This window comes from Cibotium barometz, chromosome 3 (assembly GCF_041138505.1).
Source record: "Cibotium barometz isolate CiBa-2024 chromosome 3, ASM4113850v1, whole genome shotgun sequence".
Lineage (NCBI taxonomy): Eukaryota > Viridiplantae > Streptophyta > Polypodiopsida > Cyatheales > Cibotiaceae > Cibotium > Cibotium barometz.
The window spans coordinates 7,102,687-7,130,030 of NC_141048.1; the positions used below are offsets into that span (position 1 = coordinate 7,102,687).

Here is a 27,344-nt window from a genome sequence, read left to right on the forward strand (position 1 = left end):
AAACAGTGGGTAAAGCGGGTAGAAAGCATATCATAGCTGAATAATCATTTTTAGAAAAACCTATGTTTTCATTAATTATGCGTTAAGGCTGTCTAGCCAAAGCCATTCTTCATGACACTGGCCTTTCATAGCTGAATAATCATTTTTTAAACCTATGTTTTCATTAATTGTGGGTTAAGGCTGTCTAGCCAAAGACATTCTTCATGAAACTAGGCTTTCCTGTTAAGGCTGACTAGCCAAAGCCATTCTTCATGACACTGGGCTCTCAAAATGGTTTGCTCTGCAGCAGTACCACCATCTTGCATAGTGTATTTAATTCTCTCAATATAAAATGAGATGATTCAGATCTATGAGAGAGGCAGAAGCCTTAAATTGAATAGCGTGTAAATAATTCAACCTTCTAGGACTCACATAAAAATAATCCAGTACTTGAAACAACCTACCTCACTGCGGTTTGATGAAATCCATTTTCTAAGGACCGAATGCCTGAAGCAGTTTACTGCAAGGCGTATGCCCATTAGTTGGTTTGCATCAATTGCTGGTGACTCAGCTGCTCTTTGTAGAGATTCTATGAGGATGTCTGCAATTGAAACAATTCCGGAAGTGCACTTCAGTAGAGAACTCATCACTGCAAAGCACACTATTTTTTCAACTGCGAAAAAGAAAAGCAAACAAACGCTTGGATATTCCAAGCTTTATTGGTTTCCTAAAATAAAACTTTGCATCAGGACAATGTAAAATACAGAAAAGGCCCAGGACAGCTCATACAAGTGCTTGGCTCACCTTTTCCATCCTCTGCATAATGCGCAAATAAGGTTGCTCCTTTGGGATGAAGAAGAACAATTCTTAAGATATCAAGAGCTGTTCACAAAGTCCCAAGCAAAACCAATGATGAGCTTATCTAGTAATCATTTTGCAAAGCCCAGCTAGAATCGATCGCCGTTATGTGAAATATAATAAATCTAGCGCATGAGTAAGAAAATTTGATGAAAATATTTTTTATTTGAGCTTCAAGGCAACCCTGGAGATCAAAATTCCACAATTTCACCATGCCTTCAATATGATATGCTGCAATATTAAAGCACAAAGTCCCAGGTTCCACTCATTATAGTGGGATCAACTTGATGTTGGGACTTGAACAAGCAATAACTATACACATACTGGCCAAGGCAAGCAGCCAGTGTTCTCAACAGCACAACAATGGGCACATGGAAAGAGCTGAACCTGGAAACAGCATAGATGCTGGCCATGATACAAGCAGCTTTCTCAGAGGCATAATATTCTCATCTGATAAAGTGCTCGTATGGTAGTGTGACTGGTCCTTTAAGATTGACATAGTTACATGTAGTTTTGAAAGCTCTACTTCGTTAAGGGCAAGATCTCTCTTTCCCTGCAGAAATGACACTAGAAAGTCAGCAAATTGTGTAAACCCTTATGTTTCTAATATTGCATTTTTGTCAGAAAAGTGTATGAGGTGATGCTGCACAGAACATTCCTGCCTAGAGTATTACCTCCTCAGCTGCTAAAGATGAATTAAACAACTCCAACTTCCTCGTGATCCCATCATATTGGGCTGCATCAAATAACAGCATACCTTTCTGCAATAAAGGAAGATAAATTCAACACATACCAATCATAGTAAAGTATGTAAAAGATACCAAGCATAGAGACTAGATACATTGTACCATACATGCATTGTGTGCATACAGAGTATTGATCAGTTACATTATGTATGTTGCCTTGTTGTATAATAATAAATATATGGTGTATACACATCAGCTTGCACACTCTCGCGCACCTGCCATGTGCTCCCTCCTGACTTGCCTGCACCCCTTTTTTCCACTTTCCTCTAGTCAGACCCCCCCCCTTTTTCTTCTTGTTCATAATCCTGCAGCCCCAGCTCTCTTCAGCCCCTACTCAGAGTGCATTAGCCCTTCCCCCTTCATCTTCCTTGTCACCTGCCTTTTTCTGTTCCCACCTTTCCTTCCTCCCTAAGCTCTTCATCCCCACTTTTATCAGCATTTGATTGCCTCAGTTCCCCCTGCCCTGAGAGGACTCCGTTGTGGCCTCTCCAACACCCTCAACCGATCATACCCTAAAATGCAATCTTTCGGAAATGGACCCTTGGCTTCTTTCTATCTCAACTGCTTCAAACACTATAGTGTCCAGGATTGCCACAGGCAGACCGACCAGTGGCCACCTCAGATATAACCTGCAAGCAGTGTGGAGGTGCGTGAGGGATATTCAGCTCCTTAGCCAAGTCTATCTCAGGGTTGAATTCTCAGAAAGAAGGGCAAACAGTGTCCTCCACACAAGCCCCATCACCACGCACAGCTCTACAGTTTGCTTTGCTAGATGGCTCTGTGGCTTAAAGCGGCCCTAATCTCCCCAAGTTGAATTTCCGATGGTGTTTTATTTCTTGGGCCTGCCTGAGGAGTACCACAAGCTTCTCCAGACTACTAATTGTCACTTGGGACAGTGCCTCGTGGGGCAGGAATCCCATCCCCTGGACTGGACCATCATGACCTGACAGTATAGCTCCATAGAGGCCAGTGATTGTTGCTGCACGTCTAGAGGCAGGCCAGGTTTTACTAAACATGTCCACAACATGTCTGAATTCAGTGGATAACCAGTTCTAAAGCATAAATTGCATCACTAGCACAGCAAGCATGTAGATTTCCCAAGGTGTTTTTTGAAGCAACCTTTGGGATGTGCTTTAATACGTGAGATTGAGTTGAACTAGAACCACTAGATGCTGATAAACCTGCACAATAGAAATAAGCAAGAATCACTGATGTTCAAGTTTCAATAGCAACTTTTGGGTGAAAAAGAAAACTTAAAAGACTATATTTCATACCGTTCATCCAAGAAGGTTGCTGTTGGGGGACATATGCATTTCCTGCAAGGAGAAAAGAATCTTATGCTTATGAAAGCCTGAAAATTTCTCGTCCTAGTTCAAAACTGAGGAATCTTTTTGTGCCTAGCTCAAAAAATGACTTAACTGGAAAATATATGAGCATGCAGCAATACAAATACTATTGATGCACAAAGTACAAAGGTTGCACACGCAACAAGCACAAGCATAAATCTTTCTCATGCATAACTTTATGACCATGCTAAGTTCGGTATCTACAATATTTGCACAGAATGTTGCAACACACACTTTTTTTATTTTTTTATTTTTTTATTTTTACCGCCAGGGGGGGGGGGGGGGGGGGGGGGGGGGGGGGGGGGGCACTGTGGTAAAAACCAGTCCTCTATTACCAAAAAACAATATACATGGGGAGGATGTACGTCAAAGAGAAGTCATCAAAGGAAGAAAGCTAAAAACAATAGAAAAAGACTTCAAACTATGGGATGTCAATAGCCTCTAGCTGTCGTTGACACTCATGTAGGGATTGGCAAAGATTAGCACGAAAGAAAGCATAAGCATCCAAAGGAGGCTGTCGAAACATAGTATGGTTCTTAGCCTTCCAAATAGTCCAGAGTGCCCAATATATCATCCAAACGATGAGAAGTGTCAAATCCAGCCATGCAAGATGGCAGAACACCAAAAATCCAGAAGGGTTTTCCTCCTTTGAAGGATGGAAAACATCCTCAGAGGTTGTGAGTTAGTGCTTGCAAGAAATTTTTGGACTCCGTGCAATGCCAAAGAAGATGAGGAATAGACTCTACATGTCGTCCACATCTACAACATCTATCACTAGAGATATGTTGTTTTGCCAAAAAAGGAGAAACTGGAAGTATTCCCACAAGGCATCTCCATAAGAATAGACGTTGTTTGAGAGGCCCCAAATTATTCGAAGTCTTTGTTTCCACCATTTATAGTAGTCTTATGCAAGCCCCATAAAGCATCAGCATGAGGTTGAATCCATGGTGAAGGAAGTAACACTTTGACACATTACTTGTTGAAAGCGCATTCAATCGAAGAGAACTGGTATGACCAACAAGTTGCCAATCATGAAATCTATCCTGATCATCCAAGGATGGGATGGGTTCAAAAGGCCGCAACAACATAGTAATAGTTTTCCACGCTCGCCTATGATGCAAACCCAAGTTGTCTTTCAAATAGGCTTCTGGGAAAGTCATCACAAATCCATTATCTATGACAGCATCCACCATAACGGTAACTCTAATAGAGGCCAAAAAGCATGCCTTTCATGGTTCTTGTACTACAAGTGGTCAAAGAAACACCAAAGATCAATGGATGCTTTCCAATCGAAAAGAATTCCCAGTCAGCACATCTCTTCCATGCCAGTGAACAGAAGACAGAGCTAATTTGCAATCACAAAGAAGAGAAGATGCAAAAGGCCATCCTGGAATTTTTCCTTCAAATATACTAAGCACTGCTTCCCAGTGAGAAATGTGCCAATTGCCATAAGTTCTAGTTTTGATAGAAGCACACATACCTGCAAGCATTATGGCCCATGGCTACCAAGTTGAAAGAAAGTGAGAATCAAGGTGGCTTTTCTTGCCAAGAGATGATAATGTAAATCAAGTATATTTAATCCACTGTGCATTTTAGGAGTGCAGACCAAAGATCATCAAGAAAGGCATAGAGCTCTCATATGATGCTTGGTTTTCCATAGCAATTCCAATACATTAGACATAAAAGAATCAATACCGATTTTACACCAAATCAACAACGGCAATTAAAATTGCACGTAGGCCATAATGATTGATTGAACAATTCTGAGACGCACATGTAAAGGCCATGTAGAAAGCTTTCAATATGCTAGCTTGGCCTTCAATTTGTTCAATACCCAAAGAATAGCATCCTGCGTAGACATATGCCATGCCAGTGGATATCCCAAATATCTAACCAGGTGGTCTATTGGAATAATTTGCCCTGACCATAACAGTGCATGCCAGTCACAAGAAGTCAACAGCAGAGTAGACTTAGAAAAGTTGACATAAAGTTCAGCTGCTTTACTAAACAATTCCAAAGTTTTCATGATGCACTTGAGATCATTTGGATCATTTTTAGGCATGATCAAAGAATCATCTCCATAGACTTGAGCCACAAAATTCAAACCATTCTTATGTGAATGCAAGTATTGGGAGGCTGCCTTTGCACAGGTCACCGTTGCATAGCACATGTCTCCATGCCATATGTTCCTCGTCGGGGTCTAATGCATGCACCTGCTGCTGCCCATCAGATAAGGGGAAGAGAAAGCTGGAAGATGTGTTTCACCATGCCAAGAGGCTTAAAGAATTTAAAGCAGGTGATAAAGCTGTAAAGTTTAAGGCATATCATGGTGATTCTAATGCAAGCAAGGCAATGGCTTTTATAGCCCAGTTTGACATTGCCTTCAGTGATGAGAAATTCTTGTGTTCTAGGTCCTAGTTCCACACTTTCCGATGTGCTAGATTCGCACCCAGAAATGCCAATGATGTACATGTTCCATGACCGGGAGATTTATCCATAAATCAACTGCACATGCACATGTTCACATGCTTGACATTGTTTTCGCCTGACCTGTATTCGTATGTTTGCGTGCTATGAATGTCCAATTCAGAGGCCTGTGACGCCTACCCGTGAACCGTACGAGTGCTGTGTTTTCTGACTTTTTTCGTAGCCTGTGAACAGATGGTAAGATTGCTCAAAAACTTATTTTTATTAAAATCTCTTTATTATAGAGTTATAACCTTTGCAGGTTCACACTTGTTATAAGTGAGTGGACATTTAATGAGTGTGCACAGGGCCCAACCCGGTGGGCACACAAACGATCAAACGTTGTGTAGAGGGCCACCCACTCATACTTGGTGACCCCTCATGTATTGTTGGGGTTGGTGGACAAACTCAACAAGCGCATGCAAGGGGATTTAAAGAGATTCGAAGGAGGGTCGCAAACAAAAGACCATCGTTTTTCTTTTTTCAAGGAGTGGGCTGCCGGCTCTGCATTTTTTTTTGCTGATCTCCCTTGCTTCATGTGCTGCTGGTGCTGGCTGCCTCTTCTAGAAGTGCTGCTGGTGCTGGACGCCTCTCCTGCAAGATCTGCAGTGCTTTTCAGACATGGATGCTTCCCTTACAAGCGCTGCTGGTGCTGGCTGCCTTCTCTTCATGCGCTGCTGGTGCTGGACACCTCCCCTACTAATGCTGCTGGTGCTGGACACCTCCCATACAGGTGCGGTTGCTGGCCGCCATCCTTACAGGCTGCTGCTGGCTATTATTTGCCTCCACCATTAGACAGACAGACATCATCATTTTGCTCATCGAGTTATCTCCCACCGAGAGTACCCAGTCCAGGTGCTAGTACGGGCACGCCAGCATTGTGCATGGACCCAGAAAACCAGTATCGTGGCTGTTTACACCAGTGAAGGGCGGGAAGATCTTTCTGGAGGGACACCCCCGAGTTTCGTCTTTTGTCTTGAGTTGTCAGCCACCCCCCACTGGAAAGCAAGTCAACCCACCTGAATCTAGCCACTTAGTCATCCCGTTATAAATAACGAGATGGTGTCACGCCCCAAGCTCCAGCAAATGTTGCCCATATCCAGTGCTGTCAGCTCCTCCGTCAACGGAGATCCGAGTGGTCCCTGTATCCTCTGTAGTAGCGGCTCTAGTCTCAAGGGATCCTCAAAGTCATAGATCTCGCACTGTCTGCTCTGAGTCCGTGCATTGAAGTCCCCCATCAAGAAGACTTCTCCCAGTGTCGAATAGTGTAAGATCTCCTCAGATAAGACAAAGTATAGAGACTCACTAGCCTCTCCTCCACCCGGCTCCTCGGTGGTGGCAAACCGCGACCCCTTCGGAGGAAAGTAGCAAAGGGCGATATAAATCCATCTGGTTTCCGAGAGGCATAAGCTAATCCACATGTATCTCGCCTCCGAGTCTCGTGCTACGACTCGAACATGCTCATGTAACCCATGTCTGAAAAGCACTGCAATACCTCCTGAACCTCGGGAGGTGGCCTGTCTCATCCCCTGTCGGTGAGCTGACTCCCACTAATAACCCTCAACCCGTGGTAAGCCCCTCTCCGGGCTCTCATGTGTCTCTGTCATCAAGATGATATCCCGGCCCTCCATCACCTCCTCAAGTCTCCCTGGATGTGTCCATAGGGCTCCATTACAGTTCCAGACTACTATGTGTATCTCTTTGTCTTCATGTTGTTTCCTCCGTGTCTCATAGGCCAGATGGCGCTATTCGACCCTCTTCCCATCAATGTAGATGTGACTATCCCTATAATGTGCCTTCTTCCCTTCTTTGCGTGCCGCCTTGGTCTTCAGCATGCATAATCTTCTGTGCTCGAGCTGCATCCATGTGAGGTCAACAACGAAGTAGATGGGGTCCCCTGGCAAGCTCCTCAAGATAGCACGTCTTCTCATAAAGCTCATCTTACTCTCCTCCTCCGGGAACTGTAGCACTAAGGCCTTGCCTTTGGTGGAGTCCTCCATACTCTAGTGAATGGGAGCGGCTCATCCTCCTTTAGTCCCAGCTTGGTACATAGGTTCCCCCCGTCAATCTCGGGCGTGGAGGCAGTGCTCTCTGGTATCCCTGTGACTCGGATGTTTAGGCGCCGGATCCGTCGCATCTTCTCTTCATCAAGAGTAGACTGCATCATGTGTACATCTTCTTGTACCTCCTTTTTGATGTTCTTCTTCATCACTTCTACCCATCCTTCGCGGGCTGCCTCCATTTTCCCCTCGATTGTGTGGGTGAGGGTTTTGGTGATCTCTTCTTTGATTGCCTCAATAAGTCCTTCTTGATGGCGGTGATGGTGCTGTCCAATGTCTTCTTCTGGTCCTTGATAAGATCCCTAAGGATATGATCAAGCTAGCTGATTTTGTCATCTACAGACCCTCCCATTGTAGAGGGAGAGAATGTTTGAAAGGAGCAGGTAAATATGTGGGAGAGAAAGAGAAGAAATGGTGAGATGAAATTAGGGGGGGGAGGGGGGAGCAGAAAAATGAGGATGAAGGAAGGGAGAGAGGGAAAGAGGGAGAAAGAAAGAAAGAAAGAAAGATATATTAACGTCTACGAGAGGCCAAAGTCGGCCTATGAGACAAAAAATAATACAACTGTGTTCTTCCGATCATCGGAAGAAAAGAAACAAACGAAAAAGTGTGCATGTGTCTGGATACAATTGTGAATCATCATGGATCGGTGGAGCCCATATACAAACAATATAAGGGGGGTGGGGATGTGGATGGAGTGCTAAGGCAAGATGCATCTCTATATGCTGAAGGGGTAGTACAAGCATGCTATGCAGATCTATGTCTAACTCTATCCAGTGCCATAAGAGGGATATAAGATATCATACATCGCCAATGCTGAGGCTGTGAATGGCATGGACATGTACCCTGAGTCTGAATGAAAGCGAGCTAGCCTCTCCTGTGTCTCCATCTGGTGTCTCATTCGGATAGCTGCTATCTCTCGGTGACGGAGTCGGGGTGCTCTATGTCCAGTCTGTCTAGGTCTCCTCCTAGCTCTCAATTCCTCTGCTCTCTGTGCGGTCACCCCACGTGGTACATCAGCTTGCACTGGCATAGCTCTCTGGAAGAAATCTGTGAGCTGGGACTGTCTCCCACCCCTAGTGGGAGCAGGTGTCTTGAGGAGTCTCTCGAGAACTAGGGGTGGGACTGTCTCCCACCCCTAGTGGGAGCGGGTGTCTTGAGGAGTCTCTCTCGAGAACTATGAAGATCTAGTACTAGTCTGCCAAGCTGTCGCTCGTCCGAGGCCTCCATCAACTGATGTAGTGAAGAGTGCTCCTCAAACAATCCTGCATATCTATCTCTGACCCCCTGGTGGGCTGTACATCTACATACAAAGTGATTTCGGAATGACCACCAAATTAGTCTCGTGTCCAGACATTCGAAGACGAGGCCCCGAGTGGAAAACCCTGCCCCGCGCAAAAGTCTCCACCTCCTCGCGGCACAATCTACAGATCCGCTCAGCTCTGGGAACCCGTGCCGCTCTCCCAGCCTCTATCTCTAGCTGATGTGATGAGACTCGTAGCTGTCCAATAGCAACGCGAGAGCTATGTGGCATGTATACAACCATGTACCGCGGTCGATGTATAAACCCATCCCCTGAGATGCTCATAAAGTGGTCTCTGTAATACAGCATCTTCGGTGGTAGTGGGCTCTTTGGTGCTGTCCATGTCTCCTTTATGTAGTGCTGCCATATGTCCTGTCTCATCACTTTGCTCCTCTCATTGAGAGAGAGGTAACCCCGTGGAGCAGACTGATCATACTGAAAAGATGGCAACCGCTCAATGTCTATCCCATGATGTGAGAACCACTGTAGCATCTGTGCATACCAAGATCCAGTGTGTCCAGCCTCGGCCAGCTGTCTGGATGCCTCAAAAGCTCGGCGGGATAATCTCTCCGTGGGCATCTCCCTCATCCTATATATAAAGGAGATCGTCTGGAACAATGCCTCCATTGCCATAGGTGGTGTAGCAAACTCAGCTCGAACAATGTCGTGCGGGACAGATGGTTTGCTGAGTATCATCCTCGAGAGCATCAAGATCTGTGGTCTCTCCAGCTGTACCCATGTGGAGGCTGCAAGCCTTGGTGCCCAAACCGCTGCTGCATACATCAAGGTTGGTGTCACTAATGTATCAAAGAGCCACCCCTTCGTGCAGGGTTCCTGAAAATGTGCCTGATGACACTGACGCTCAAGGCCAGCAAGAGCTGCATACCCCGGACTGCCTGAGCCATGGAGAAGCGTCCAGCTGAGCTAGTAAATGTGATGCCAAGGTAAACATAAGAGCTCACCACCTCGACCCGCCCTCTTGCTAATGTGAGAGTAGTGTGGCTCCTGACTAAGGGTGAAGTGTGGAAGATCATAACCTTGGTTTTCCCAAGGTTCACTGTGAGCCCCTGCTGTGCACAGAAGTCATCCAGAGCCACAAGGTGTCTTTGAAGCCCAACCTGCGTGTCGGATACCAAGACGATGTCATCAGCATAAAGCATAACATGGACAGTAATACCTGATAGCTCAACCCCAGAGCCTCCTCCCTGTGTGATGTAATCGACCACCTCATCAATATAGAGCCCAAAGAGCGTGGGGGAGAGCGGGCACCCCTGCTTCACACCAATGGTGCTAGCAACTGTGTCGAACAAGCAGCCTGGGCATCGGACTCTCCCAAAGACCTGCTCATATAGCATGTATATGCCCCACATCATGTCTGAAGGTATGCCTAGTGTCTGTAGTCGCCGAAAGAGGCGCTCTCTGGGCACAGTATCAAATGCCTTGCGAAAATCCACAAATCAACAATAGAGCCGTTGCCTCCGTGCCTTGGCCTGATCAATCAGGCACCTCAATGTAAAAATGTGGTCGATGGTCGAGAAGGCTAGACGGAAGCCTGCTTGGCCTGCTGCTCTCAATCCCCCAACCTCTGCATGAGTGCTCAGCTCTGCCTCCAAAACCGCCCCGTATAGTTTGGCCAATATATGGCCAATCATGATGGTCCTGTAGTTCCCGGGGTCTAGTACATCTCCCGCTTTATGGATCGGCACAATAGTGTGCATCGTCCACTCAGCCGGAAACCCCTCTGACAGAGCTCTGTTGAAGAGATGAGCAAGAAATGGTGCCAATGTATCAATAGCATAGATGAGATGCTCTCCCTGTAATCTTGTATGATCTATCGCCCGTCCATGTTGGAGTCGGCATATGGCCCTCCTAACCATAGGTGGGGTGAAGAAGGTGGAGACTGTGGAGCATGGCTCTGTGGGCTGTGGTATAGGGGGCTGTGCAAGCACATCATAAAGTCTCTCTGCATATGTCTGCCAGGTCTGAGGATCGGCAATAGGTGTGTGTGTGTGTGTGTGTGTGTGTGTGTGTGTGAGAGAGAGAGAGAGAGAGAGAGAGAGAGAGAGAGAGAGAGATGGAGGGGACAAAGGGCGGGGTGCAGGCGGGCAAGAGGGTGCACAGGCGGGGAGGAGGGGAGGGAGAGATACGCAGGAGAGACAGACGGGGGGAGGGCAGAGAGAGAGCGAAGGGCAAGCAACGTGAGGGGGGGCGCAGGCAGGCAGCAGGAGGGGGGGGGGCGAAGGGCAGGCAGCGGGAGAGAGAGCGAAGGGGGACGCATGCAGGCAGCGCAAGGGGGGGGGGCGCAGGTAGACAGGAAGCGAAGGGGGGAGCGAAGGGCAGGCAGCGGGAGAGAGAGCGAAGGGGGGCGCAGGCAGGTAGCGGGAGAGAGAGAAATGATAAATGAAATGATATATTAACGTCTTCAGAAGGCCAAAATGACCTATGAGACCAAAAAGGTTACAACAATTGGTGGATCTGATACAATGTCTGTGTAAGGAAAGCTAAAAAAAACTAAACAACTAACTGAAACTGAAACAACTATGAGGAAAAGTACGGTACTAGGGCTCCTAATGGATAACATCTGGGAGGAAAACTCCAGCAACAAAGGTAAGCATCATACACATCACTATCCAAAGATGTCTCTCATCGGTCGATGGCAGATATCCTAAATGTCCTCCATGGTGAGTACTCTGACTGGACGTCTCCCATGCCGTGCTAGTATGGGTCCTGATCCTCTGTTGTAGTCTGCAAAAGGCCAAAATTGGCCTATGAGACAAACAAGTAGTACAATGATGTTCCTCCAGTCATCAAGAGGAAAATGTGCAGTGAGAATAAAATGTACAAGTATGACAACACGACCATAGGCGACTCAATAGTGGTGTACAAACGAGAGGGTGTGGATGGAGTACTAGGGCTACTAATGCATCTCTATATGCTAAAGGGGTGATACAAGTATGATATGTTATCTACTCCTAACTCCATCCAGTCCCATAGTCTGGGTACAATATGTCATACATCCGATCGGAGGATGCCGTAAATGTCTGGAACATGCGTCTTGGATCAGAGCGAAAATGTGCCAGCTGCTCCTGGACCTCCTGCTAGTGTCGAGACCGGATGGCCGCGAACTCTCTGTGGTGTAGCCGTGGTGTCTGGTAGCCGGCTAGTCTGGGTCGTCGCCTAGCTCGAATCTCCTCCGCACGCTGAGATGTCAATCCCAATGTGTGTGGCTGGGCTACTGGTGCCAATCTCTGGAAGAAGTCAGTCAACTGGGACTGTCTTCCTCCGCTATGATGTGCGGGTGTCTAAAGTAAGATCTCCCTGTGTCTCTGTAGTGCTAGTAGTAGTATGCCTAGCTGTCTCTGGTCCGATCTCTCCCAGATCTGTCTAAGTGATGTGGTCCCTCTAAAAACCTCAGCATAGCATGCCCTGATCTCTTGCAAAGCACCACACTCGCAAACAACATCGGTAGAATGCAACACGAGGAGAGAGAGAGAGAGAGAGAGAGAGAGAGAGAGTTGTGAAATAAAGTTGGTGGAGAGGAGGTGGAAGGGGTCCAATCCCCTCCTACCACGTGGAACTGCCCTTAGGTATAGGGTGGGCACTGCCCAAGCCATTAAATGGCCTCACGTGGATGAGAAAGGAGGTGAGGGTGTCGGGACAATAGTTATGGAACTGGGCCCTTGGCACTAGCCAGCGGGGACGGCCTAGTATTTAAAGTGAGTATTCAAGGTTATAAAACCTTTGTAAATATAAGGTTAGAAATGATACTTACCACCTAGTTACATGCCACAAACTCAGTCAGAAGATAGGGCATTCGCACAGTTCACGGGAGGGCGTCCAGGGATCGTGAACTAGACACATCATAGCACGCAGTCACACGAAATCAATCTCAAGCAAACAGAAATGCATGCACGTGCATTATGCAATGGATATATCTCCCGTTCTTGGAACCCGTAAATAGCAAGTCTTCCCGAGCACGGAACTGGCTCAATGGGAAGTCTAAATTGGGATCCCTGACAGTGGGTTCCAACACTACGGGTGACAAGAGGTCTAGCCCCCTGTAGGTGACGCGAGCCCTGGCCTTGGCCTCAGTGCGGGCAACACAAAGCTCCCTCGCCTCCCATTCCTTAGCACAAAATACGAGAAGACCACTTGGGTGGCCAAATGGCGACAGAGAGGCCTCAAGTCATGATGCTCTCTGCATGATACGTAGCAAACCATCGGTCCCACATGATATTATCCTAGCAGAGTTTGTTATAGCACCCATTGTAGTAGAGGCCCTTTTCCAAATAGTCACATACATTCACAGGATCAATGCCATGGCCCTTGGGAGACTCCCGAGGGTCACCCTACAATCCTCGCAACAACTAGCAACGGATGGGCATGAGTCATGGTATAGCTGAGTATGCACCTAGTTCACGAGGCAGGGACTTAGGATGGATCGTCTCCCACCACTCCTGTATGAGCCGGACTCCCCATTCATCAGGCTATCTCAGGATGACACAAACCGGGTGATCAGATAAGATTTATTGGCACTATACATACAGGATACCTGGATCACAACACATCAGCCACTCACACACAAACGGCAGTACTACATGGATACTTTCATGAGGCTTATAGAGGATGGTTTCATACTGAGGGCCAGATATCTTGAAATATACATGCCATGTGAATTACAGTGGGCCAGTTTGCAGGTGACATCGCACCACCTAAGGATAGACACAAGGAGAGCCTGAGGAGAGGATATGCACTATATGCCAGAGGGAGGTTGATTCAAAGGAGCACTTCATATCCAAGTGCACCGTATATTATGAGAATCGAGGGAGATTCACTGTCTCTTCAAAGAGGGGTTTGGACCCTTATCCAGGATCATGGATTACCCACACTGCACCACATCTGCACACTAAGGGCTATTACACTGAGTTGGCCAAGTCACAAAGATGCCAGGTTCAATGCTGCTTTGTGGACTTCGGCAAAGATTCTGACACAGTCCCTCATGCATGCCTCCTCAAACGCCTGCAGAACCTAGGTGTATCCTCAGACATGGATATGGGGCATTACAACACTTCATGAGTCAGTTACTAGCCAGGTCAGAGCCCTAGGAGGCATGTCACAGGAGATTTCCAGCGCAATTGGGGTGAAACAGGGCTGTCCTCTCTCCCCGACTCTATTTGAGCTCTATGTTGATGAGATCTCCGATTTCATTGACAGACTTTATGGTACAAGCTCTCCAATAGCAAGCACTCTGATCCCCCTTCTATATGTAGATGATATAGCGCTCATTTCAGACTGCTGAGGGACTCGAGAGAAAGTTGGATGCATTATACACGTTTCGTGAGCAGCAGGACCTCGGAGTTAAACTTGGGAAGACCGAGGTGATGATCTTCAACAACTCTCAATCAATAGGAAAACTCTCACATGGATTCAAGAGCAGCTACGGGAAACTCCAGCATAGCTAAAAAGTCAAACTACATGTCTGGCATCACTAAATATCTACATGACTATCTTTCCCCTGACTTCCACGTAGCAGAACTCCCAAAAATTAGCATGAGAACTCACGGTTTAACATGCTGATCTAACGCTTAAAAAGTAAATTGAACTAACAGCTCTGAAGACTTACCCCCTGTATAGGGATCCGAAAATGAAGTGTTAATTACTGGAGCATTCTGTCCTGTGTTCTGCAAGATGAATTCAACAATTTGCTGGCGGTATGTCAATGGAAGATTTTCGTGCAACAGCCACTGATCGGCCACTATGTAAGGGTTATCTGCAAAAGAAAGTAATAATATTATCAAATGTAAGCAAACCCTCGCTAGAATCTTCTGAAACTATAGCATGTGTGGCTTTGACTAGATGCTCTGCCACATCCGTGGCTTTTCGCCTTGGGATGCTTCCTATCACTAGGTTTACCTCCCCTATTGTAGGGTAGTTTTCGTACAGGCTCACCATCCCCAATATCAACATCAAATACTGCAGAACAAAACTCAACAATAAAGTCGGATATCATAGGAATGCCTGCACATTCACTTAAAGACAGCAGGATTGGCGCGCACGCGTACACACACACACACACACACACACACACACAGCTGTTGATCATTTGCAACCATCGGATAGCAAGAATATATACTGTTATCATATTGCTCTCCATTGAGTGTTGGCCTGTTGTCAAAATTTCCAGGTCCATCAACAATTTCTCCAACCTATTTCACCAGAACCACCAAATAACAAAACCATCAACCAACCCAGTACAGCCAGAAACATTATAGTTCTTATGAAACGTGTGTTACATTAACATACCTTATCCCACTGAAATTCCTTTGCGTTCCAAGAATATGCAACACCGTTATCCCCTTCCCTAATTATTTTTGTCTGACCATTTTTTGTTCCTGGTCGTGAATAATTGAAATCTTAAAATACAGTACTTTAAAACACAAGATTAACTCTATCTACTTGGCCAAGGCTCTTTCAGACTTCACAACTTAATCTCAAACAAAAGTGCCCCGTTTCTGCTACTAGCTAAGGTGAAAGCCTTACCCTGCAGACCTTCAAGAGAGGAGCAGAAAACAACCTCAGAGTGCTCAGAAAACAACCTCAGTGTGCTCATAACAAGGCCTGAGTATTTTAATATGAACAATGAAGACATTTTTGGCAATGTTCCATTATTGAAATATGAAAAACTTTAAAATTCAGGCCATCTTCACATTGAACAAACTCTTTGTTGAGACTTTTAAACCCTCTAGCTTCTAGCTACTAATTTTATGGGGAAACAGTGCCATGAAAGCATGGATGATGATAATGCTTTACTGAAAGATGTTTCTATAAAAACTTCCCTTGGTCTTGAGGTTCCTTCTGATATCAAGCATTATCTTTGACATGAATGACGATGCGTTGTTGACAAAAGTGTTATACAAAAGCTTCCCTCAAGGAGAAAAATCTACTCTCCAGGGGAAAAACCCTACCTTCCAAGATGGAAACCTCTCCTTGGAAATAATAAAGATCACTCCTCACGGATTCGAACTTCACCCTCTTCTTTACAGGTTTAACACTGTCAATTGCTGCATGTGTTGCTTTGGAACAAATGATGATCCTTTGTTTGTTCAACATACTTGTTTTACAAAACCTCCCCTTCATCATACAAAGAAACCTCTCCTCGAGCCAATGAGGTGATGCTCATGTGGTAGATGTTCTTGTCTAGGACCACGAGGTCCTCAGTTCAGAACCCCACATGATGCTTTCTCGGCAGCATTGCCCTATGGGCGGGTGAAAAAGCACCTACTGGCATTGAAAAATGGTAACTACAGGAGGATCTTAGGCCTAAGGCCAATTGGAAGGAAAAAATAAATAAAAATAAAATAAAATAAAATAAATAAAAAAGCTCTCCTTGCCTCCCCCCACTCACACACACCACAGAAATTCTTTTCAGGTTTCCAACTCTCAAGAAGCCCCCTTCCCATCTACAGTTTCTCAACCCATATCCTTTGCCATGTGCATAACCTCTCTCCTTGTGATTGAAATGTTCAAGATTCATCTAGAACTTTAAAGTCCAAAACTCTTTGTAATATATGTTCAATCCTGCATGACATTGTAGGTGGCTAGAGATGTAATGTCATAGAAAACTTAAATTGAAAAAGGTTTAAAAGTTTTGTTGCTTGTCTATTCTCTATCAAGCTCAATGGTTAACTCCATGCATTCATTCTTCAAATCAAGATGACCCCCGACATCGTACACATCGCATGGCCGCAATAGATTGTGGCTAGCAACTCACCATCGAACCGTAGGTTCAGTGCTCTGAACCACCCCCCGAGCCTGAGGCCTGCTGATTGTCAGGAGTCTGCTTGGTGCCGATGGCCACAACGTAGCGTCCCATACCACTAGGCCGAACCGCCCACCTTGCAGCTCCATGGCCATGAGGGCTTGCACGTCCCTAGTAGCCCTCTTGTCTATCGTTTGGATACCTCAATAACCCATACGTGCCCCCAAGGTCACTTATATAGCAATAACTTGGCTATTAGTGGCCCTTGCTTTAGTTATAAGCTTTCTTGCTTCATTTATAAGATTTTAGCCATTATTAGCCCTAGACTACTAATTATAAGCTTAGCCAATCTAGACCTCGTCTTGCTAGCATCCTTGGCCCACATGTGAACCCTCCAACTCCCCATGCCCCAACTAGGCCCTAACCCTAGGCCTATTGGGACATAACAATTAAGCTAACAAAAGTTGCACGTCCCTAGTAGCCCTCTTGTCTATCGTTTGGATACCTCAATAACCCATAGGTGCCCCCAAGGTCCCTTATATAGCAATAACTTGGCTATTAGTGGCCCTTGCTTTACTTATGAGCTTTCTTGCTTCATTTATAAGATTTTAGCCATTATTAGCCCTAGTCTACTAATTATAAGCTCTTAGCCAATCTAGACCTCGTCTTGCTAGCACCCTTGGCCCACATGTGAACCCTCCAAGTCCCCATGCCCAACTAGGCCCTAACCCTAGGCCTATTGGGACATAACAATTAAGCTAACAAAAGTTGTGTTAATTTCAATACTAAATGAGGAGAGACATTCATGATTTGGTGTTACATTTTCCATGAGCTTGGCAACTTATACCTTGCCCTCAAGGTTCATAGAGGGGTGGTTCATAGATGCGCTCTAGGGCAAGTCTCAAATTCATAGTTTATCACCCCACAGCAGTGGACTATTACCAAGTGATCATTGCTGGCAGCTTTGGAAGGCCAGATGGATAGTCAAAATGCATCATTTGGGCAAACATTATACATACTAATATGGCCACATGGGCTTGTTTCCAGTCCTTTAAAATCTGCACAAGTTACACTACCTTTCTTGGGAAATGGGATCATGGGATCTTCTCTTCCATTCCCTCAAAACACTGTGGAATCATCAAATCGCAGATTTTGTGGGCATACCTTGCCTTCCCAATAACCCACTAAAGGCCCCCCACCTTGCAGTGTGTTTGCTGTAGGCATATGCTCACTTATGGTAGTGCTATGTGTGAACAGGGCTTAACCAAGGGCACTTTTTCCCATGTGGTTTTCCCCCTTGGACATCAAGTGTGAAAGGACACATATAATATTTTGTAGTTCTATATTATATGGATGTGGCACACATGCAAGGGTTGACTTGCATTTTGTGGATACCACACTTTTGGCTCTCTCTCTCTCTCATTTCTGTGTGTGAGCTTCTCTACCCTGCACCTAACCCTAATGTGCAGGTTTGTGTGTGTGAGTGTGTGAGTCCAACACCCAACATTTGGTATCAGAGCTGGGAGCTGGCCCTGGAGTGGTGGCTGTGCAGAATCTGCTGAAAAAATTACAAAATTCCGTCGACGCTGTGTTTTTTCCGTCGACTACGAAATTCCGTCGACACTGTGTTTTTTCGTCGACGTCCGTCCGTCCGTGGCTTCCGTCCGCCAGTTCCGTCCAGCTGCTCCACCGTCGGGCCGCCAGAAACGGGCGGCACTAGTGGGGAGCCCACCACCTCCGCCCAGCCTCCCAGGCGGCGCTTCCTCTGCAGCCGGCGTCCCAGTGCTGGTGCCGACACGCTTCCAGCACCCTGGCCGTCAGCGCTCCATCCGTCGACGTCCGTTCTGCTCCGTCACGGTGCTGCTCCGGCGCCGCCGTCCGTCCGTCTACGCCGTTCCAGGCCCCCGTCGCTTCTCCGCTCCACGCACCAGCCGTGCTCGCCTTCGCCTGCCCGACTCCTACGCGTCCGTCTGCTATTCGCCGCCAGCGACCTCGACACCTGCCGCCAGCGCCTCGTCGCCTCTCGCTCACCCGACACCACCGTGCCTAGCCAGCGCCCGTCTGCTTTTCTCACCGTCGGCTGCCCACAGCCATCGTAGCGGCTCCACTGCTCGCCCGTTACAGGCCATTCGCGCTAGCTCACAACTCCAGCACGCCTAGCCGACGACAACGCTTACCTCCTCGCTAGCCCACGACTCCGCCTACCTCTTCGCTTGCGACTCCAGCGCTGGCCTCTCTCTTGTCCGACTCCAATGCCCAAAGCCCGCCTCTGCTGGTCCGCCACCGCCCAGAGCACGCCTCCGCCAGCTGCCACGTGCATAGGTGAAGAATCACCTGCAGCTCAGTGTGCTCTCCAGCTGCATCGACTCCCTCCAACGCCTTCACCTGCAACGACTCCCTTCAACAAGGTCTCTTCCCGGCTGCCCAGGTACCTTTGTTTCAGCAAACAGAAAAATAAACATTTGGTTTGCAGGCAGATTTTGCCAGGAAGATTTGAAAGCTTGCAGGTGGTACAGGATTCAAGCAAATTTGGGGGTTTTTGAAATTGAGGTCAAAATCAACAAATTGAACCTCTCTAATTTGCAGAAATTTGGGGGTTTTCAAAATTGAGGTCAAAATTGGCAAATTGAAGCTCTTACATTTGCAGAAATTTGGGGCTTTTGTGAAAATTGGCCAATTAGATGCACATTGAAGCAATTGGAGTGCATAAAAATTGGGGATTTTCTGATTGGAGCATGTAATTGGGCATTACAGCTGCGATTTGTCGCGTATGTATACACATTGGGTGTAATTGGACAATTTGGTGCAGGTTTACACTTGCTTTGGTTTGCAGGCATACATTTGCACAGGACATTTGGTTGCCTGGCAGTGCACATTGGTGCTTGGTTTGATTGCAGATATATTTTGTTGACATGGCACAGAATGCTACAGATGTATTTGGTGTGCTCACCCAGGAGGACAAGCTGGATGGATCTAACTACTCCCTCTGGAGTTTTATGATCCGTAATTTGCTGGTAGCCAAAGGGCTTTGGGGCATCGTGTGTGGTGATGACACACGCCCACTTACCATACAGCCGGCCACGCCTCAAAGGGGAGGTGCTCAAAGAGCTCCTGATGTAGATCCTGCTCCCACACAAGAGCAGAAGAGATGGGACTCTAGAGATGCACAGGCCATGTCATTGATAGCCCTTTCAATGAAAAGGACTATTATTCCGCACATTCGTTCATGCAAGACATCGAAGCTTGCATGGGACACATTGGAAGCAATGTATTAGGTACGCAACGAGGCAAGAGTTGCCTACTTGAAGAGGCAATTGGATCTTCTTTCTATGGATGAAGGTGACTCCATGGCAGATCATCTCACCAAAGTGAAAGATTTGCAGGAACAATTGCTCAACATTGATGAGGTTATCCCAAACAGACAGATGGTCACCAACACTCTTCATTCTTTACCGCCTTCCTACTTGGGCTTTCACACCTCTCTCAACCTCTCAATGAGAGAAGGTGGTGATCCCGTCACTTTTGAAGAGCTCGTGGGTTTACTCTTGCAGGAAGAGCAAACAAGAGCAAACATATCGAGCAACCGTGGTGGAGAAAAGGCATTTACAGCCAAGGATAAGGGTAAAGCAAAGAGCTTTAAGCATGGGGGACAACAGTCTAGCAAGGCTGGTCATGGACAGCCCTCTTCTAGTGGTGAAAAGTCTGACAAAGGGGATGCAAACAAGCCCAAAAAGAAGGGCAAATGTCACTACTGCCATAAGCCTGGACACTACATCAGTGAACGTAGGAAAAGGATTGCAAAAGAGAAAAAGAAAGAAGCAGGCAATGCAGTAGCACACTCTTCGGATGACAAAGCACAGCAATCAGCTAATGTAATCCAAGAAGAGTACACTTTTTTGGTCACATGCACTAGTGACACACCAGGTGCTTCAGACACTGATATGTCTTGCATTGCATCTGACAGACAGAATGCATCATGGTATTTTGATAGTGGTGCTTCGAGCCACATCACTTCATGCAAAGATGTATTTCAGCACTTGGTTTATGCTTCAAATGGCCGCACTGTATCATGTGCAGATCATACCACATATCCAGTAAAGGGAATTGGTAATGTCATACTTATTGTAGCCAATGGTGCCAATATATGTATGAAAAATGTATTGTATGTTCCAGGGATAAAGAAAAATCTGCTCTCCGTCTCAGCCATAAACGACCAAGGTTTAAAGGTTGAATTTGAAGATGGGAAGTGTTTGGTAAAAGACCCATCAAAGGGTTATAAAATAGTCACTTCTGGAACACGATACAAAGGCTTGTATAAGCTGGACAGCTATGACAAGCGCACTTATGATGCAAATACAGTGGTTGCCCACACTCCTACTATGCATAATGCAGAGCTATGGCATGCTCGTTTTGGGCATGTAAATTTTCAGAGTTTGATGCTTTTGCAGAAGCATCATATGGTTGATAATATGCCGCCTCTTGAGTCTCCACCAAGACATGTATGTGAGGGGTGTATTTTGGGAAAGATGCAACGAAAACCATTCCCCAAAGATGGAGCTGTTAGAGCTGAAAGTAAATTACAGCTCATACATAGTGATGTATGTGGTCCAATGCGGACACCATCCATAGGGGGGCATCTTTACTTCGTCACATTCATTGATAACTACTCAAGGTTTGCTTGGGCTTACCCTTTGAAAGCGAAAGAAGATGTGTTTACATGCTTTCGACACTTTGTAGCAATGGCTGAAAATATGTGTGCATGTAAAGTCCAAACACTTCGCTCAGATAGAGGTGGAGAATACATGTCAAATGCATTCAAGGATTATATGCTTCAAAAGGGCATCAAACACCAATGTACTGTGCCTTATACACCGCAGCAGAATGGTGTAGCTGAAAGGAAAAATAGATCTCTCATGGAGATGGCAAGATGCATGGTGAAAGCACAAAAGTTGCCTCACAAATTTTGGATGGAAGCTATAATGTGTGCAACTCATGTGTTGAACAGGTGTCTAACAAAAGCTTTGAAAACCATAACACCATTTGAAGCTTGGTATAGCCGAAAGCCAACAGTGGATTATATGCGTACATTTGGGTGTTTGGCATATGCACATGTGCCAGAACAACTCCGAACAAAGCTTGATGACAAAGCAATTAAATGCATTTTTGTGGGCTACAGCAATGAAAGCAAAGGATACCGTCTTTATAATCCAACTACACGAAGGATTTTTGTGAGTAGAGATGTGGTATTTGCTGAAAATTCAGAACAGCCCATGGTCAGCTTGTATAAAAGCAATGATACAGGCTTACAGGACATGTTTGATGGACTTTTACCCATTGCAATAAGGGGGGATTCAGATCAGCCAGCCCCTACACAAGAAAATCCACATGTAGAACATGTGGAACAGCCAGCCATTCAGCCCCCTTCTATGGAAGAAGTGGAAGATCTTGTCAGGGAAGAGCAAACAGCCATAGACACAGCCAAGTCAGTGCCAAGATGGTTGCTGAAAACTTTGCAAGAAAGCAAACTTGCAGCTCCACTCACAGGTAGAACAAGGGCTAGTTCCAGCCATGCTTTGAATGTACATTGTGGGGAGTCTGCATTCGCAATGGGTGGTCTCTTTGATTCAGAAGAGCCTTCTTCTTATGAAGAAGCACATGAGAATGAGCATTGGTTGCAAGCTATGCAAGCTGAAATTTCTTCTATCATGAAGAATAATACATGGGATCTTGTGGAATTGCCTAAAGGCAAGCATGTAATTGGAACAAAGTGGGTGTACAAAGTCAAAAGAAAGTCTGATGGTACTATTGACAGGTACAAAGCAAGACTTGTGGCTAAAGGCTACTCCCAGAAAAAGGGAATAGATTATGAAGAGACTTTTGCTCCTACTTCGAGAATGACCACAATAAGATCTGTGATTGCATTGGCTGCCCATAAAGGATGGAAAGTGCATCAATTGGATATCAAAACTGCATTCTTAAATGGGGATTTACAAGAGGAAGTATATGTAAATCAGCCCATTGGTTTTGTAGTTCCTGGTGAGGAACATAAAGTATGCAGGTTGCACAAAGCATTGTATGGGTTAAAGCAAGCTCTAAGAGCTTGGTATGATAAGATACATGCTCATCTAACCAGCCAAGGTTATGAGAATAGTCCAGCTGAAAGCACATTGTATGTGAAGAAAACCGATGCCGATATTCTCAGTCATCTTGTATGTAGATGACATGCTCATTACAGGTACAAGCAAAGCACAAATTTCAGATTTCAAAGCTGATTTGAAAGTTGAATTTGATATGTCAGATTTGGGGCCTTTACACTACTATCTCGGCATACAGTTTATGCATACAGATGATGGCATTGTTATGCAGCAAACTAAGTACATAAAAAGTTTGCTAAAAAGGTTTCACATGGATGAATGTAAGCCCATTTCTACTCCGGTAGAACCAGGTGTACGGCTTACTATGCATGATATTGGAGAGCCTTTTGAGGCCGGCATTTACAGCCAGGCAGTGGGATGCCTCATTTACTTGTGTAACACGAGGCCAAAAATATCTTTTGGGGTGTCTTTGTTGAGCAAATTCATGCACAGCCCAAGCACAAAGCATTGGCAAGCAGTCAAACGCATTTTTCGATATCTTAAGGGTACCCTGGATCTTGGTTTGTTCTATCCCAGGGGGGGCAGCTTGCAGCTTTATGCATACAGTGATTCAGATTGGGCTGGTGATTACGATACCAGGCAATCCACCAATGGGAATTGTTTTTTTCTCCGCAGCTCATGCATATCTTGGTTGAGTAAAAAGCAACCCACTGTTGCTACATCTACTTGTGAGGCTGAGTACAGGGCAGTCTTTACAGCTACAGTAGATTGTGTATGGTTGAGGAGACTATTGGCTGATCTTCGTGAGTGTCAGCAGACACCCACCACCATTCTCACTGATAGCCAGAGTGCTATGGCCGTGGCACGAAATCCAGTATTTCATGCACATACCAAGCACATAGAGATTCATTATCACTATGTCAGAGAGAGGCTACATGCAGGGGAGATCAGTTTATCTTATTGTCCTACACAGGATAATGTTGCAGATCTATTCACAAAGGCTTTACCTCGAGAAAAGTTTGAAGCTTTCCGCAAAGCTTTGGGCTTACTCTCATACAGAGAGTGATCTGCTACCTTGTACAGGTTCACACTTCCACTACAGGGGGGATTTGTAGGCATATGCTCACTTATGGTAGTGCTATGTGTGAACATGGCTTAACCAAGGGCACTTTTTCCCATGTGGTTTTTCCCCTTGGACATCAAGTGTGAAAGGACACATAATATATTTTGTAGTTCTATATTATATGGATGTGGCACACATGCAAGGGTTGACTTGCATTTTGTGGATACCACACTTCTGGCTCTCTCTCTCTCTCTCTCTCATTTCTGTGTGTGAGCTTCTCTACCCTGCACCTAACCCTAATGTGCAGGTTTGTGTGTGTGAGTGTGTGAGTCCAACACCCAACATTTGCTTTATTGTTGCATTTGAAACAAGTACAAGGATTAGGAATGGATGACATTGAGTATGTGGACTGAACTTCAGCCGAACTGAGTGTGGGCTGAAGTCCAAGCTGAATAGGAGGCCAAACTTGCTCACCCGGGCTGGATCAGTGCATGTGTGTGTTGCCTACTGATCTGGGGAGGTATGGAAGACAAAAGGTAGTTCCTAGCTCGTATGGGCTGCTTTTGAAATGAGCTCTCCATGACAGATGCTTGCTTGTAGATTCTTGACTCGCAGATCTGAGAGATGAAAAAGTGGAGAGGGGAAGGGACTTCATATAGGGCAGAATGTGCCCCTTCTTGTGGTCGGTTGTCCAAATTAACCAGGCCTAGACCACCTTGAACAAGTAAATCCCATCTAACACAAAACCTAGATACCTCCTCCCCATAAGAAATTTGGGCAAAGAGACTCGAGAAGGTTAATGTGACTTTAGCTGGTCGCCAAGGAGAGAAAAAACACACCATGGAAGGTGTCAAAAGGTTTCTCCCTCTAGAAAAGACTGCATTCCTTGCCATATTTCCAGCTTCTCCTTAAAACCTGTCGAAAGCCCATTCCCTCATTTTGTCTATGCCTCACCACTTTGCTCACATACCTTCAAATTTATAAAACAGGAGATGCATTCGACACATTCACTTTCGGATGGGGTCCATGTGACCGTGGTAAATGTAAGAATGCAATAATTTTTTAGAATACTAGAGTTATTATTCTACCATATGAAGTGATGTTACAAGGTGGTAGATCAGCTGGAAAAAGTGTTGCAATTAATCAAGGGGAGGAAGTTGGCGCTTGTAAGAATTACATGTATGGTGCAATCCTTATTTTGATGAGAGAAAGATGGTTGGTGGAAGAGATTCAAGATTGCCTATAAAAAGCCTCTCTCTATTGTACAACAAAACATTTATCCAAGTTTGTGTCTCACTTCTTTAAGATATAGTATGTAGTCATTCCTATGTGTAGACTAGGGTTAGTTTAGCAATAAGCACTTGCCTTCAGTTGGTATTAGAGCAAGGTTAGGATTTTCTTTTTTTCTAATCTCTTTATGAGTGTTGCTAAAGCCCGTCTTTTACCGTAAGAAGTGCTGTTGTGGGGAAATTTGACTCCCCTGGGTTTAATTGGAGGGCTAAAATCAACCTCAATCAAAGACACATTAACAACATTATGCATTGCAACAGCAAAAATGGGGCAGCACCTTCTAGCAAGTAGCAAAGGTTATATATAACCTTACTATAAAGTTTTTAAGTTTAGCCTTGTGATTAAGCCCAAATTAAATATGCACGAACAGCCCAGCCATCCGCTCCAGCTCATCAAGCAGCCCCAACAATCTTTATGGCACTCGACACTAGAAGTATCTCTGTAACCAGCTGTGACATAAGCTCCGTGATTTTGACTTACTTAGGTGCCACAATCAACATATACAAGCTATTGAGAATGGGGGATTATCCATACAATGTGCAGAACACCTTTGGTCTTGTTTTGGTTCTTCAGAAATGATCATTGGACATGCAACTATTTTTGCGGCCAACGGAGTCCAAACACGCGCGATTACCCCATGGGCCCCATATTTGCAAAGAAACATGGGTGACATTTTTATAAGGCCGGACAAGTTATTACACGGGCCCCTTTCTTCATAAAATGTATCTTTCTTCATAAAATGTGTGTGGACACCTTTATACAAAGGATGGTCCTTTCATTATGGAAACCTTACACATCATAGATACGTGTGTAAAAGGGAGCATGGCTCAACACACCCGTATCCCACGTGGAGTTACATGCATAATGTTTCTAATATTCAGAAGGAGCACAATCTCTAAGGTTAAAATGAAACTCGCGGTGCCCAGGGGACTAGGTCCTTTGACACACTTGTTGATACCATCAATGCATATTAAAACATTTAAACATGACCACGTCCTTAACACATATCCATCATCACTTTGCATAAAACATAAAAGCTAGACAAAACATCCACAAATGCTAAAAATAGAGCTTGCACATGTGACACCGCATAGAGGCCGGAATGGGCCGACACCCCCCCCCCCCCCCCCCCCCCTTGGAGTATTACCCAAGGAGAATAATATCATGTACAAGCTTTAAGGATCTTACTCTCCCCACAGGAGATGCCAGATTATCCATATACAAATGCCATAACACAACCCAACACGAGGCAACCATAAAATTCAGCCAACACATAGCTGTAGAAATGCCGAGCCAACAATATAAACCATATACCTCCGTGTTGGTACTAATTCTTTCCCAAAAACCACGGGTCTTCATGCAATAGAGCTAGTACAACAAGTACAACTCTCCATTCAATCGGTACAAGTACAATGGCTGGCACAACAAGTACAATGGCTGACACAAGAACAAGGATTGGTACAACAAGTACAGTGGCTGGTATAACATGTACAGCAAGTACAAGGGCTGGTACAACCAATACAATGGCAAGTACAATTGATACAGTGGCAAGTAAAACAAGTACAAGGGCTGGTACAACAAGTACAATGGATCATAATAAATGATTAAATACCCTCGCCTTCAGTATTTCTTCGCAATGGAAGCCTCCAGTGGTAGAGGCTAGTGTCCAGCAAGAGAGCCTCTTTTAATGAAGAGAGAGGGCTCCAATTTATAGATTTGGGCCTCCCATGAGCTAAAATGGCAAAAGAAGGCTATAACGACAAGTGGAGAGCCACACAAAAGCTGAAGTGACAAGTGTGAGGCCACTTGACTCACTTTGATCCACTTTCTAGCCACATGTCCCAATCTAAGAGATGGATCCTTCCATAAACTTTATTTCTAAAAATATCCCAACTGGTAGTCCATTTGTCATAGGTACTTTGGCAACTATTGGTATTTGCTCAATTCCAGATGTAATGACGCGAATAGAATTTCCATCGGAGTCGGGCCAAAAATAGCAACTCTTCCAAATTTTAGGAGTGTGATTCTTTTATTGTAGGATAATCCCCCATTCCCAAAGCTTGTACTTTCCAAATATTTAGACATCCTGGAGTCCACTAGACCCCTTTCATACTGGGAAATGTCCAAGTTGGTGACATAAAATACTAAGAGGAACAGTTTTATCCATGCCAACCTACCTGTACATTGGCTTGCCATGTTGTGTTACAGACTGCCAACTTCCATACTGCTGCTGTGCCTATTGTCCGAAATGTTGTGTACGTATGCAACTGAACCACCTCTGCTCCACATACTGTACCTGTTGACTGCTTTGTATCATCTGAACATGCTGCATCCGCACATTGTATCTGTTGTATGAGCTGTACCACCCACTGTACCTAG

General features: G+C 45.4%; 1 protein-coding gene across 2 annotated transcripts in view; it reads right to left on the reverse strand.

Moving 5' to 3' along the window:
• LOC147639656 (transducin family protein / WD-40 repeat family protein) overlaps window positions 1-27,344 on the reverse strand; it is a 97,112-nt gene that overhangs the window by 37,685 nt on the left and 32,083 nt on the right. For both annotated transcript variants that reach the window (XR_015261775.1, XM_086772526.1), the window contains exons 9-18: window positions 15,062-15,150; window positions 14,892-14,964; window positions 14,672-14,731; window positions 14,382-14,528; window positions 2,858-2,899; window positions 2,703-2,764; window positions 1,512-1,598; window positions 1,225-1,390; window positions 784-861; window positions 444-580 (exon numbers count right to left, since the gene is read on the reverse strand). Coding sequence is in view for 1 of the 2 variants with exons in the window: in XM_086772526.1 (XP_086628652.1) it covers window positions 444-580; window positions 784-861; window positions 1,225-1,390; window positions 1,512-1,598; window positions 2,703-2,764; window positions 2,858-2,899; window positions 14,382-14,528; window positions 14,672-14,731; window positions 14,892-14,964; window positions 15,062-15,150 (941 nt within the window). In the remaining variant the exon portion in view is untranslated. The remainder of the gene's footprint in view (window positions 1-443; window positions 581-783; window positions 862-1,224; window positions 1,391-1,511; window positions 1,599-2,702; window positions 2,765-2,857; window positions 2,900-14,381; window positions 14,529-14,671; window positions 14,732-14,891; window positions 14,965-15,061; window positions 15,151-27,344) is intronic.